The sequence below is a fragment of the Telmatherina bonti genome (genome assembly GCF_933228915.1).
Source record: "Telmatherina bonti genome assembly, chromosome: 19".
Classification (NCBI taxonomy): Eukaryota; Metazoa; Chordata; class Actinopteri; order Atheriniformes; family Telmatherinidae; genus Telmatherina; species Telmatherina bonti.
Genome location: NC_136617.1, coordinates 29,013,210 through 29,027,737, shown reverse-complemented (window position 1 = coordinate 29,027,737; position 14,528 = coordinate 29,013,210). Strand labels below are relative to the sequence as shown.

The 14,528-nt window shown below is 40.6% G+C and overlaps 1 protein-coding gene across 1 annotated transcript; it reads right to left on the bottom strand.

The window, feature by feature from the left end:
• Positions 1 to 2,880: 2,880 nt before the first annotated feature.
• On the bottom strand, positions 2,881 to 5,525 carry marcksl1b (MARCKS-like 1b). Its single transcript, XM_079258378.1, has 2 exons — positions 5,285 to 5,525; positions 2,881 to 4,319 (listed from the first exon to the last, which is right to left on the bottom strand). Exons 1-2 carry the CDS (start codon positions 5,369 to 5,371, stop codon positions 3,768 to 3,770), a joined length of 639 nt encoding a protein of 212 aa, XP_079114504.1. The 5' UTR covers positions 5,372 to 5,525; the 3' UTR covers positions 2,881 to 3,767.
• Positions 5,526 to 14,528: the final 9,003 nt, after the last annotated feature.

The following is a 14,528-nucleotide window of genomic DNA, read 5'->3' as shown; positions in this document are numbered from 1 at the left end:
TGAACTGCCAGTTGTTTGCAGGCCTACCACCCAGCATTTAAAAAGGGTTTTGGTTTTGCCCTTGATCTACAACAATCTCTTTTGTTTGTCTTAAATTGAAGGCCTTTTTCACCACACCATCCCACAAACTAGTGTACCAGTTCTCTGAACTTGGCTCATTATTTCTGCAGATGTCATGAGTTGCATTGTAAGTCTGAGATGTGCATTGTGAAGCGGAATGGTGGGAATACCTTCCCATTTCCTATGCTGCTGATCACCTCTCCAGACAAACAACTTTTTAGTCTCTTTGTTTATTTAAGTAACAATTTATCCAGGTGGTGACATTCTTGAAGACTACTTAACCCTTTAACTTCCTGCTCCACGGTTTGGCAGATCCAAAAATTTCAGCGTCTATGATTAATCTTATTTAAAATTTGTGGAAATAAACCTGCCTGGATCATGTCTATCACTTAGTTTGGATATGTGATTCCATACATGTTTGTTTTTACATTACTGTTTCTAGTTTTGATAATTTAAGCATTGGTATTTTATTATGAACAGCTGAATCATTTCACAATAAAAAACAAAAGAATATAAATACAGATATGAAAAGAAAAACTGGAAAAAAATAAAAAAGAAAGACTGGAACAAAATACAGTATTTTCATAATAAATATACAAATAACACTAAATAATAATGAATAATTATGAATAAACATTATAGATAAACAATACTGTATGAAAGCAAATAAATAAATGAAGTAGAATAATGACATATAGAATTTAAAAAAAAGAAAAAAAAAAAAAGGCCAAAAGTGGTTTGATGCAAATTTGCAACACCAGGCATTTTGTGTTTTTTAACAATTTTTTGAAAAACATGGAATTTTAATGTTATTGTCCCAAAGAAGTGAAGAAACATGCTAAGACACATTTTCATCAGTGTGAACAATAAAAAGTGAAATAAATCCCAAATAAATTTGTATGAGAGGCCACAGGGAGAAAAAAAACCCTAATTTTAAATGCACCAACTCAGTATATAAAGAAAGAAAGAAACAAAGAAACAAACAAACAAGCAAACGAACAAAAGAAAACATTTCTAATCAACTCTAGAAGCTGTAGCTTTAAAACCACACAAGTGATTATTTTTAAATATAAATTTTGGACATATTTTGGACAAAACATGAAAAGTAAGTAATAGTCACTTATATATATTTTGTTTTTTTAAAAACTGTTGTGTAATTAAACTGGATCCTCAAAAACAAAAGATGCATCCCAGATGAGATAAAATGCTTTTTTTTTTTAAAAATCTAGAAGGAAGTTCTGTGACACCAGCTGCTGAAATATGGAATAAAAACCTTCATATAACACGTATATGGAACAATAAGAAAATAGCTGAGTAAAAATCAATTTAAAAAAGTCAATAAATAAATAAATAAAAATTCACTAAACAACAATTGCCAGCAGGTGGCAGCACGTGCTCATAAGAGTCTGCAGACGTTCAATGAGGACTGAAGTAGTAACTGTCAAAGTGGCCTGTCAGACTCACACACATCATGATGTGCAGATAAAACAAGACGCAGAGTCAACAAGAAACTGGGAATGAATGAATAGCTCGTTAGTTTACAGTCCAGTTTGAATTAGTCTGGTGTGTCTGGCCGACCGGCTGATAATAAAGAAAAATCTCCAGAGTAAATGTTAGAAATGCTACTGAAAGCAAAGAGCCGTCATCCGGAAGCTCCAGCTTCAATAATTCAGAACTGGTTGACGACTGGATCCAAATGTAGCTCAGATCTCAACTCATCAAATCAGCATGTGAACTGGGTCAGTTCAGCCAGAGCCGGGCTACTGTGTTCACCATTTTCAGGAGGCTGCTCGCCTTCAACTGGAAGCAGTACTGGTGATGTGGAGGCAGGAGGGGTGATGGTGGCGGTGCTGATTTCAGAGACACGGCTGACAGAGGGGTCAGAGGTCAGTGGAGCTAAAAGACTCACTTTGGTCTCAGACAGATAACAGAAAGTGGAAGAGGGACCATTTTTTTTAATAGCATACCACAAATTATGACCCATCTGATGTGTATTTTATTCATGTAGTCTTTAGGAATAGCTCTGCAGGCTCCTTGGAGGACTTTCCAAAGCCCTGCTTTGGTCTTTTTCTGCTGTTCCCAGACTGTTTCAGCCATGTGGCCTCTGACGAGGATTCATCGCTGCTTTAGACCTGAACTGATTTTTACTTCAGTTCTTTTATCATTCGACATACCTCAGCCTCCCCCCCCCCCCCCCCACCCCCCCCCCCCCCCCCCCCCTATGAAGACCACTTCTGATGAGGCTTCGCTAAGCAGGAGATGAATCAGCTTAAGATGCATCTCTCTGGTTGGGTTAGGACTGATCTGGAAATACACTACCAAAAGTTTGGACACACTTTCCCATTGGATTTAATGGGAAAGTGTGTCCAAACCTTTGACTGGTAGTGTAGGTTAACTGCTGCTGGAGATCACCATGAACGTAAGAGTTAAGCTTGTTGGAAGCAAAAGATGAAGAAGTGAAAGGACTCTCAAGACTTCTGAACACCTCTGAATTCAGTTTATGGAGGAAATGTGAGACATAAAAATAAAATACAGCAGCGAAAATAGACTCAATGCCAGATGGGACTGAGTTGTAATCCATTGATTAGTAATAACTACAAGCATGAATTGAATTCAGAGTCAAAGTTTGGCTTTTTCAGGTTTATAGCCCTTATGGAACAGTCTGGAAACATCAGATTTTGCATCACGCCAGGTCACAACGTCCCTTTTTTTTCCTTCTAATGACTGCCAGAACCAGAAGGTAAATTAGCAGAAGTACTTCATGGAACGTCACAGGCCTCCTATTGGTGAATGTATGGTGGAAATAAGCATGAAGACACATCAACAGGCAGGTAACCAACATTTATTTACCATTATCAACTTTACAATAAACCAGTAACATCTGTCAACATTAGCAAAATAAAGAACAGAAATCAATCCAATGTATTTACAGAGACAAAGCAGATTCAGGCTCACACACGACAGATAAACAATTCTGCTTCATATCAAACCGCAACAGTGAACATAGCAAGCTTAAGTGTTCTTTTTTTCATAGTAAGGTAAAAATCAAAATCGTCTATTTTTTTCTTTTTCTTTTAACAAACGAGACGTTTCTTCTCTGAATCTTTAAGATGGTTCTCTATAATACACCACAAAATACTTCAAATTTGGGTTAAAATATAGGAATGTAAAAAGTTGGCGAGTCTCTTTAATTTTTCTGATTTAATTTTTCTTTTCTTTTTTTTTCTCTTTTTTTATTTATTTAACAGTCATTTCAAGTGGTGGTGGTGTCCTAGTACTTCTACCATCATTCCTTCAGGCCAGGAGGCATCTTCATCTGAAGATTTCTAAGGGAAAAGATGCCTCGACTCCCGTCGTTCTCCATCCGTCCATCCTTCATGGTGTCACTAATTGGCGTTCTAGCCTTTTAATCCATTTCCCACATGGCGACCAGCCCACAGCCTAAAAACTCAGTCCGGGTCCAGATGTCGAGCAGTAACCAGGGAAGTGATCTAGTGAATCTAGTCTGTCGTCTTGTTATCATGACGAAAAGTGGCACGTCAAAGGAGTCTTTCACATACATGTATATATTTACATATACATATATCCATATACATATGTATACATATACACATATATATATAAATATATATATATATATACTCTTAAATTTTCTCTCACTCTCTTGAAAAACAGTTCACCCAGTTCATTGTGAGTTTCCGATACAATCACTCTTTCTTTTCAGAGGGAGCGGTGGTCGAGCTGCTCTCCTCTGTTGGTTTCGTGGCCTCGGGGGCAGGAGCAGCTGCCTCCTTGGCCTCCTCCTTGGGGGCTTCCTCCTTAGCCGCCCCCTCCTCTGCCTTTGGAGCTTCGGCTGCAGGAGCAGCAGCAGCATCAGCAGCAGGCTCCTCTTTCACCTCCTCCTTCTTTTCCTCTGCTGGAGCAGCAGCTCCGTTCTCAGCAGGTTTCTCCTCAGAGGGGGCGGCAGCTGCCGCCTCCTCTTTCACAGCCTCGCTCTTCTTGCTCTTCTTCAGATTAAGTTTAATGTTGAAGGACTTCTTCAGGGAGAACTTCTTCTTCTTCTTTTTGGGGGTCTCCTTCGCCGCACCGTCGCCTTCGGGTTTCGCAGCCTCTCCATCAGCAGCGGGCGCTGGCTCAATAGCGTCGCCTCCCGCTCCGGCCTCTGGCTCCTTGGCTGCCTCGGCCGAGCCGTTGGTAGCAGCAGCATCTCCGTCGGGCTTTGTGGAGACATCGCCATTGGTCTTCACATGTCCATTCTCCTGAAGGTTGAGATAAAAATGTCAGATGGAGTCATCAATTTTAAGCTTTTACTATTCAAAAAGAAAGGAAACATAACATAAGTATGAAACAATATAGAATTATTCCCCTGTCATCTCCATTTAGATGATTTTTGTGCTCATTAATTAACCACCGTGCAGCCTGGCTCAGAGGCGACGCCTTGCAGTACTCCGACCTGCCGATAGGCGGCGGCAGCGCCTCGCAGACCGCCTTGGGTACCAGACAGACATCGGCGCAACAAAGACATGGCTCGATGGAGGAATAAAAACACATCATATCACATTTCCCCCCTTATTACCCTCACTTTAAAAAAAAAAAAAGAAATATAAAAACAACAATATATATATATATTTTTTTAAATGTCTAATGACATTTTTAAACTACATTGATTGTGTAGCTAATTCATATTCATAATAATGTAATAATGGTAATAAAGTGTAGCACTTTGGACTTGAACGTGGCCCAGCCTGTGTAATTTTTTAAGAAAGTTTAATTTAATAAACCAGACGAGGACATGGCTTGTTTTTTAAAGGGAGGAGTAGTAGACTGTCTACGTGCTCCAGGCTGCACCCCTCCCCCTTTATCCCTGCCTCTGTCCAACACGTTGTGGGGGTTTGGGCTCAGACTTGCTTTAAAAAAAAAAAAAAAACAACAACCTAACACTCATAATAAGCGTGTAAAAAGGAGAAGAAGCTAACTATGTAAACGTAACCCACCTGCTTAATGTGGGATTTTGTGGAGCTGTGTGAGAAGGAACCACCAGCGCTCCACCTGACATGCCCGAGATGTTTTCACATTCAACTTTAGTCGGCTCAACGTCGACGAAACGCGCTCAAATCGGATTTTCATGTGAGAAACGCGACTTAAATCACTCCCCAAAAGTCTTCCCAATTGATGAAAACGTTTTTTTTTTTTTAAAAAGCGCAAGCTAATTGGTGGTAATTACCTGTCCATTGGTTTTGACAGCTGCAGCATCGGCGGCAGCAGCGTTTGCCTCCGCGGCCACCTCTCCTTTGGATGACTGGGATCCCATTGTCTTCGGTGAGTTTGTGGAGTCTTCGAAAGCAAATTAAAAAGAAAAAACTAAAAAAGAATGATTTTAGTTAATCCAACCCCAGGACGAGTTACGTATCCAGCGGTAAAGCGATGAAAAGTGTGGCTTTTGTCTTTAAAACAGCGACTCCACCTCCCGTTGGTCCAACTATGTGACTTGTCACCCCGGTGGTGAGAGACCCTCTAAACTCAACACTCGCTGGACGCAACGCTTCAACATACAAGGGGCTCGAGGCACCACCCGTAGGCGGGGTTTATCCATGCCCGACCAATCACCGTCGAGCATAAGGGGCACGTCTAGGCTGCTTGACCAATCAGCTCCAACTCCATGATTCCCCCCCACCCACCCCCCCCCCCCCCCCCCACACACACACACACACACACACACACTCTAAACAGGACTCCCAGCAATGAAATCAATTCAGCTTAGCTAAATTCCTTTTTAAAAGGCAGAAAACACAAACAAATACAATTCTATCACTTCTAAATGAGAATTATATATTTTTTTCTCTTTTTGCATTGTTTTTAATTAGTGTACTTTTACCTTAAAGTCAAGGATATTGTCAGAACCTGAAACATTTCCAAAAAGACAAACCAATGATTAAGTTTTGTTTTCTTTTCAGTTCCACTCAGTTAACAGTCTTGTTTTATTGCATTACGTAATTTCACTTTACAGCATTTCTTTAGTCAGCAAGGAAGTTTTGCTTTAACTCTTTTGGTTTCAGTATGACTGAAGATGCTCATCTTAATTCCTAGTCTAATTCAGCACTTCAGCGTTTTGGGGAATTTTCTAATACAACATGTTTCCAGAAACTCTGTCTTTCAGATTGAAAGACCCTGATTTACATTTCCTGTAAGGTTGTTATAAGAATGACTTAAGTAACAGAAGCAAGATCCGGGTAGTGGTCTCTCAGATATAAGTACGTGTGTGACAGAAGATCATTTCTATGTAAATGCACCAGTGACAACCTCAGTAAGAACAGAGGGATATTTTTTGGCTTTCCTCTGCAAATGCATAAATCTCCTCCTGGTTCTCCCCATCAGCAGGACCAGCTGAACAGTAAGCTGGACCTACTTTCGACACCCAACACAATGGTGAATGAGAGTCTCATCTATTGTCCAATGTTGTGCTCTTGCTGAGAGTATGGGAACACATCTTCTGTTGGTGTGACAGGACAGCAAGCTCTGCGATTGGCGTGTCACGCCGTCTCCTCATGTCTCCATGGCTGGATTGGTTGTTCATTTCTATTTGTCAACAACATATCAGCAGGAAAACATGTCAATGTGATGATCATGCACATTCCATCTGATCATTCTCCTCCTAAATGCAGCTGTTAGGGCTAAAAATTCCAGTTATGGGAGGAAAAGACTTCAGTGTTCAGTGATACAAATTGATTCTTCCTGTAACCAATCAGCGTAATTGATTTTGCAAGACTTGGGGAACAGTGAAATGCGTGTCAGCAGCCTGTCATGGTGCTTAACTCTCCATCGCTATTGGTTGCGTGTAAAGTTAAGGCACACTCTGTTGACGTACCTCAGCCTGTGCAGAACAAAAGTTGCTTTTGCACACTTGACACGTTATGTAAATAATAAAAAATGCATTCATAATGTGGTAAAATAAAACAATCATGAGAGGCAGTTCACATTTACAATGTTGCACATAATAAATTATGCAAAATTGCAAACTCCATATTCATATGATAATAGAAAGAAGTTTCTGCTGCAACTTGATGTATTTCACAACTGTAGAGGCCAGTGTGGGTTTCTAGAAATATGACCATATAAATAAAAGACAAAACCAGTATAATACACGGGGTGAAAAATATTTATATATATTGAATCTAATGAAATCTTAAATGAAAGCTAAACACAAGTAAAAATGCTTTTTATTCTAGTTTTCTTAAGTCTGTTTTTTTTTTCATAATAGGTTTATAAAATGTCACAGTTAAACTTTTTGTAACTTTTTCAATGTTTTTTCTCTCCAGTTTCCCGTTAGCAGGATGCATCTTCAGTCTGGGTGCAGAGCAGAGGGGATTTTATCCACTCACACTGTTCCTGGGTGGGACTGGAGTCTCCAAAAGTCTCCAGCAACAATAACAGAAAATATCAGGTTAGATGATAGGTACTTAAAAAAAAGTTGCTTAAGGCCTCTGAATGCTGCATAACGACAAAGTCAGAAAGTTGGCAAAGCTGCAACTGATCAGCTTGTTTCATACTCGCACAAGGGCATGTGGTCATAATTACATGCACTATTATATGTGTACATGCATGTCGTGTTTTGAGGTCTGAAACTCCAGCACATACTGCGTTAAATATTATAATGTCATATTGTTGTTACACTCCTCTTGTGTATGAAGGCACAGCTGGTTTGCTAATCCTCAACATTATGGACACAAGGTTAACCTATGAAAACCTGAACAATGGTGAACTTCACCTAACTGTGCCAAAATGGCCATTTTAGAGACCTCTTCTGAATCTGTACTAAAATGTCTCTAATTTTAATCTGTTTTCACTCCGAGTTCTTTTTTTCCTGCAAGCCCACACCTTTTGCATTTATGCTATGTGCCATCTTTTTTTATTCCTTACCAGAAACACATTTCTGATATTTACACAACTTAACAAATCTCACATTAATATAACTCCAAAAGTACTTTTTTTTTAGCAGTTGCATAAAAGATAGGTGTGAGCTCAAAAGGGCAGATGGCGTCCATAACTTTCTTGACCAGGTTTAGTGATTGTCGCTGAGTTTCTGCTGATGGAGATTTCTCACACTTGCCGTAAACTTTAGTTCATCATCTTCTCTCGCAGACAAAATCCCTCTAAGACAACCTTGAAAGTTACATCTTAGGTTATGTTTGCTCCGTCATTACTACCACCCCCGTTCATGCACACTTATTGGCAACATTGCTGATGTTGCATTAGACTCCAAAAGTACAGCAGAGGATCATGTTTCCAACTGGCAAGGGTCCTTACAGCGATAAGAAGGAAACATGTTGTGTTATCTACGGAAGTCTCCAAATTCTTCCTTTCTTTTAGAATATAAACAAGTGTGAGTGCTCCATGACTCAATGCTAGATGCTATCAGTGAGTTGTAAGCAGAATAAAGGCTGTATTTAAAAAAAACAAAAAAACAACAACTTTATTTGCCATTAAATCGAAATTACAAGCATAACCTTTTCTGCTTTGCTTTATTCTGTGTTAGTTTGCGGTTTCCCTCGCTTCACGGCAGTCACACGGAGAGGACAACCTTTTCCTCATTCACACATCACGCTGTATCTATCGAGCTGGCCATGTAAATGTCATAATAATATGTCTACTGTGTGCTCAGGAATGCCTGGCACGCAGGCCCTCCCGTCTCCTCAAGCCATCTTCTCCTGTGAATGGGCTTCTTCACAACGCCTGAGGTAACTCAGGCCTGGGGGGTATGGGGCAGCAGGATCGACGCCATCAAGGTTAACTTTAGCAGTTGCATCAAGTGCTCCTTTCTTCTTTTCCCATGAAACTCCAGCCTCTGTGTGATGCTAGTGACGACGGTGTTGAGGGCAGTGACGAGGTGCAGGCTCATCGTCTCCTCGTCTCTCTCTCACACCACACTTGACACTTTCTTCTGTCTAATGTGCGTCTGTGTGTTCGCACATGTGCGTCTGTGTGTTATGTGCATATAAGGGAAGCATTGTCATGGGACCAGCGAGCATCAGGGGGTGAAAGGCACAAAGAAGCCCTCCTTTACACATTGGCACACATCATTCGCCTGTATGCACACACACACGCACACACACACACACACACAAACATGAAGCATTAGGGTGTCAACTGTGGCAGAGTTCATATAGATGTGCTCAGGGTAGGAATGCAGAGGTTGGGGGAAGGGGGCGGGTGATCTTTATGATAGAGCAACAGCCTAAAGATAAAAAGGAATTGATGACAGGAAGGACAGTCAGAGCTGGAGAAAGTGCTGGCAAAGGAATGATAGTGATAGGTGTGGCTACAGAAGGTGATAAGATGTCATCAAACAAGCATTACCCCCCCCCCCCCCCCCCCCCCTCCTGAATCCACTCACAGCCACTTTAACACATCTCAGTAAAGGATGGGTCATGGGAATGGCAGGTGGAGACAAAAAGTAGTAAAAAATGGCTAAAGACAAGCGGAGAATGGTGGCGCATGCTGGAAGAAAAGAATCAGGAGCAAGGATGCATTTTAAAGACCGACACAGACCGTAGTGTTGTTTATTATTATGCCTATTGTTCTATGGCTTTTTAAGTTTAGGACCTGAAAGTGTGTTTAAGGATATAAAAATATGTCACAAAAATCAGTTTTTATAACTACTGGAGAAAGTACCCCTTACTTTTTCTATATAGGCTGCAGGGTCTGACGTCAGCCACAGCTCATACAGCTGGGAGTAGGTACTGTACCAGCATCTGTCTCACCTGCACATCAAATGTTGACACATACAGTGGAAATTAGCTGCCGGTATGAACGTTGTGGTTGATGTTAGCCTTTAAAAGAGTGAAAAAACTGAAATGACTCAACCAACAGTCTGAGTGCTTCGTACATGTTGACAAAAACGTATTGATGATGTTAATCTGACTGCAAATGAAACCCCTGAAATTCAATTCATTTCAATTCAACTTTATCTGTATAGCGCCACTTCACAACAATGTTGTCACAGGGCACTTTACATACACATCATTTCGAGTCAATTCATACATATCCCATAATATAAACCAACTGATTGCATCGCGTAATGACTTTGATCCAATCCCCCATCCTGAGCTGCACGCGGCGACAGTGGGAAGGAAAAAACTCCCCTTTAACAAGAAGAAAACCTCCAGCAGAACCCGGCTCACAGAGGGCAGCCATCTGCCTCGACTGGTTGGGGTGGAGACGACAGGAAAGACAGATCAACATGTACAACTGCACTTATTCAGGAAGACCTGCGGAAAAAGGAGAAATAAGTTAGAGACAGCAATTTTGGCATATATTGATACATTAATATATTAACATGTAAACACGTTAGTCTGACTGCGGTGGACTGGCAAGCCGTCCAGGGTATATCCTGCCTTTTGCCCAGAGACTGCTGGGATAGGCTCCAGCTTCCCCTCAACCCTTCATCGGATCCAGTGGTTAGGATAATGAATGAATGAATGAATGAATGTTAGTCTGAATGAAACCATACTGAAACAAAACTCTTAAAGGTGACCATATGCTTCCAAATTAGGGCTTGAATCATTCTTGCATGCCTACATTTAATTGGACTCAAAAGCCTCTTTTCTACAAAAGCCCCTTAACTCTACTCAGTTTAGGCTGTTTTCCATTTCAGCTGAATACTACCTCAATGTGGGTGGGGTTGTTAGAGGAAGGAAGCCCAAAAGCCCTGTGATGTCATTTATATGATAATACAACACAGCAATGGTGGACATTGGGTATGGTTACATGATGTTTTTTAATGCGAAATTACAAAAAAAAATCTGCTTTAACAGTATTCTCTGAGTTTACATGGAAAGAATAATTCTGAATGGACGTTTACATTGAAGCACGTCTTTACTTAATTCCTCTTTAGATCATTGGGCCGGGAAGGGTTCTGATTGGACAGGGGGCAGACCTGACGTACTTACGTCTACCAGAAATAAACAAAGTTTGCTTCCTGCTTGTTGTCTTTTCACTTGTAACATGGAAAACTACTTAATAAGTACCAAATTTGCTGTTATTTTGATTTTTAATTTTGAAGCACCACATCGAAACGAATATAACTTCACTTATGTTCAGCAGCTGAGAAGGAAGTTAGGCTACCAAAGACAGGAGGCAAAACAACGCGCGGGGACAGGACAAGGTAACGAGCATGTGCAGAACAAGAGGAATTAACTTGGAGTCAAATTAAGGTTTACGTGACTTAATGAGTTTGGATTTAAAATGCGAATAAACCAGCCACTAACTTTGGAAGTTAAATTCCCAATTGACTTTTTCAATCGTGGTCATTTTTCACCGGTTTTAAGCGGAAATAACTTTTATGTGGAATTAAAGAGGAATTAAAACTCCCATGTTAATGTGGCCATTGAGGTGAAGGCAAACCTGCTGCTTGGTCTACAGGAGGAGAGCAGCTTTTGTCAGTCTCAAAAGAAAAATGTAGGTGGTGAGATGAAACACTCATAAAAGTCAGTCTGTGGCCTGGAGTCTGCAAATGTCACATTTTTGTCTTGAATCAGTTGGCCAGGTACTTTTTAGGTGCTCAAAAAAAGTACCTGGTACAAGGTTCTCCTAATGGAAATCCCTAAAAACTGAGCTGAGTCAAGCCAATAGGTGCTACCAAAGGCCAAACCTGGCTTGGACACAGTGCAGATGCTCCACAGCTCCCATCATGGGATTTTCCATAGAGGTAACAGAAGAGGAAGCTGGAAAAACAGAAAAATCCCATTGTAGCATGCATCTCAGTTGTTTGCCATCATGTTACTGATCTGCTACCAGCTACATGGTTTTATAGTTATTCTTGTCTGTGATATTATATGTCAATCAAACTGGAAAAGGGCCACATCACCAACTTTTGTAGCAAAGTCTCATTGTCTGTGGCCTTTGCTGTGCTTGAATACTGGGACATAATCAGTAGTCCAGTTAAATGCTTGTCAAGCTGGAGCTTCAGCATTCATACCTCTAGTGTGAATTCAGTCAGCAAAAAAAGCTCTTAAGGGTGATTTAAGGAGATATACAGTTTTAATTACCCTTAGGGCAAGGGTGTCCAGCTCTGGTCCTCAAGGGCCACAATCCTGCAGCTTTTCCATGTATCCCTGCTCCAACACACCTGACTCAAACTAATCAGTCATTGTGCAGAACTTCATTGGCTGTTTGATCCATTTAATGGAAGTTGGGTGTATTGCAACAGGAATACAAGGAAAACCTGCAGGACAGTGGTCCTCGAGGACCGACTTTGGGCACCCCTGCTTTAGGGAGCCTCTAAAACTGCTTGATCAGAAAGTATCTTTTGACTTTTGTTACATAAAATAACAACAAACCTATTGTCCTTTATAAGTTTACTTTTTTTGCAAGTGACTTTTTTGAGTAAAACGTATGAAATCAGCACTACTCAAAGATAACAGAACCCGAAGAAATAGGACTGACATGCTCAGATAATGTAGAATGACGGTCTTGTTTTGTCTGCTTTGCCATTTAAGGATGGAATTGCTGGCATTCAACCTTCCTCAGGGGAAATTATCTGACTCTGTCATACCTGTGTTTTTTCTTGCATAAAGCGTGCCTGCGTGAGGAAGGTACCTTCCTATAAGTCAGCAGTGTGGTGGTGAATAAGAAAGTGGAGGAACTGAAAGGGTGATGTCATGCTCACTGTGGCAATCACCCATTAAAAAGACAACAACCCACACACCTGTCATTCAGATCACATTGGGTTACCACAACAGAAGGTGTCATTATTCATTTTTCTGGTTTATATAATGATATAATTCACCTTAGATTTGAACACATCACATTAAGTGAAAAGATACAGGTTGGGTTTACTTGATAAAGTCAGGATGAGTGGGTGAGTCACAAGATGTACTGGTAAATCCAATGGTGTGTCAAAGCATAAATGTCTCATTGGTTACCCAGCATTTAAAAGTCAGTTGCCACCTCACATTTTTGGTAAGTGATTATTAGGAATATTTTTCTTCTAAATGAGCCAATTAAAAATCAAACCTTTTTTTTAAAAAAAACAAAAAAAAAAACAACCCAAAACATTAGTTATTTTAACTTTGTCATGCTGAGCATCTCAGCTGAGCCTCTAGGGAACCTTTAAGTTGTCTCTACCCTTTGCCCTGGACCGCTTTGATCACATGATCTCCAGGTTACCTGCTCTGCATCTTTTATCCCACAGTTGGCGTAATTTATCTTCATGGCAGCGACTTCTCTTAAGGTATGTATGATCCCCACCCCCTCTCTCTGTTTTTGTCTTACCGCAGTCAATGAAGCTTTGTATGTTTCTGGATGTTGAGCTGAGGCTGAGCCACGTCTCCCAAAGGCTCCATTGTTTTGCGCCTTTTTACCCTATGGATGAGCATCACAAGTCTGGCTGGAGGGGTAGAGATGAAGTGAACTGGGTGGATAAGGACAGTGAAGGAAACAGACAAAGAGACTAAGTATTCTGAAAGTTCATGAAAGGCTCCCATCCTTTTTGGTATGTGAACATCACTGTCCTTGCAGTGCTTTTTTATTTTTATTTTTAGTTTTTAAGAAAAATTTTAAATAGCATCCGGTGGCTGCTCTGGATTATAACGAGTTGTTTTAATCAAAGCCAGCTTAGCTGTGGTCAGTATCTCACTCAGTGCTCATTCAGTCGTATAAGCACCGATTTCTGGACAATAGATAGCATATGGCTTAGCGTTTGAGCTGACAGATGTCAAAGCTGGACAAACAGAGAACAAAAATAATCATGACTAGCTTTGGGCTGCTGCAGTGACTGGCTATCAGAGGAACTGGAGGGTGGGAGGGTGTGAACAACAAAGATGCAAGGAAACATTGAAGTGGAGAGTTGTGTGGTACTCAAGTCCTGATAAATGCCGGTTTAGTAGGTCACATTAAAATGTTGTTTGGTGTGACAAAGAGGGGAAGTGTTTGGGGCTTTCCGTTTATGATCCAAATATCACTACTGAAGAATTCAAAGCAGTCATAATCATGACATTTTACTTTCACTTTCGCCTCCTCTGACTACGTCTGGTTTCTGGTCGGAGAGAGGGAATCTCTGGGGATTTCCTCTGAGTAGGATGTTAATATTTACCTATCACAATGTGAATAATGCAAATAATGAGCTACACTGAGACTTAAAAAAGAATATTCTTTTCTCATATTGTATTTGTTAATGTTTTAAACAATGAAAATAGGTTTGCAACTTGGAGAAATTAATCCTAAATATGGAATTGCAGCCTCATTGTTACTCACTGACGAAGGAATTACCACATTCAAGCTTCCAGTCTGTTGTTCCCCGACATACTGCACACACACACACACACACACACACACACACACACACACACACACACACACACACACACACACACACACACACACACACACATGCAGCACTGGAAATGGTGTCAACCCAGTATAAATCCCTTTTGACATATGAGCATGGCTGTGACCTTATTACCATGACAACA

Coding starts and splice junctions, on each gene's coding strand:
- marcksl1b (XM_079258378.1), bottom strand. CDS start 5,371: ATGGGATCCCAGTCATCCAAAGGAGAGGTGGCCGCGGAGGCAAACGCT. Junction 4,320..5,284: donor CTGTCAAAACCAATGGACAG/GTAATTACCACC, acceptor CTCAACCTTCAG/GAGAATGGACATGTGAAGAC.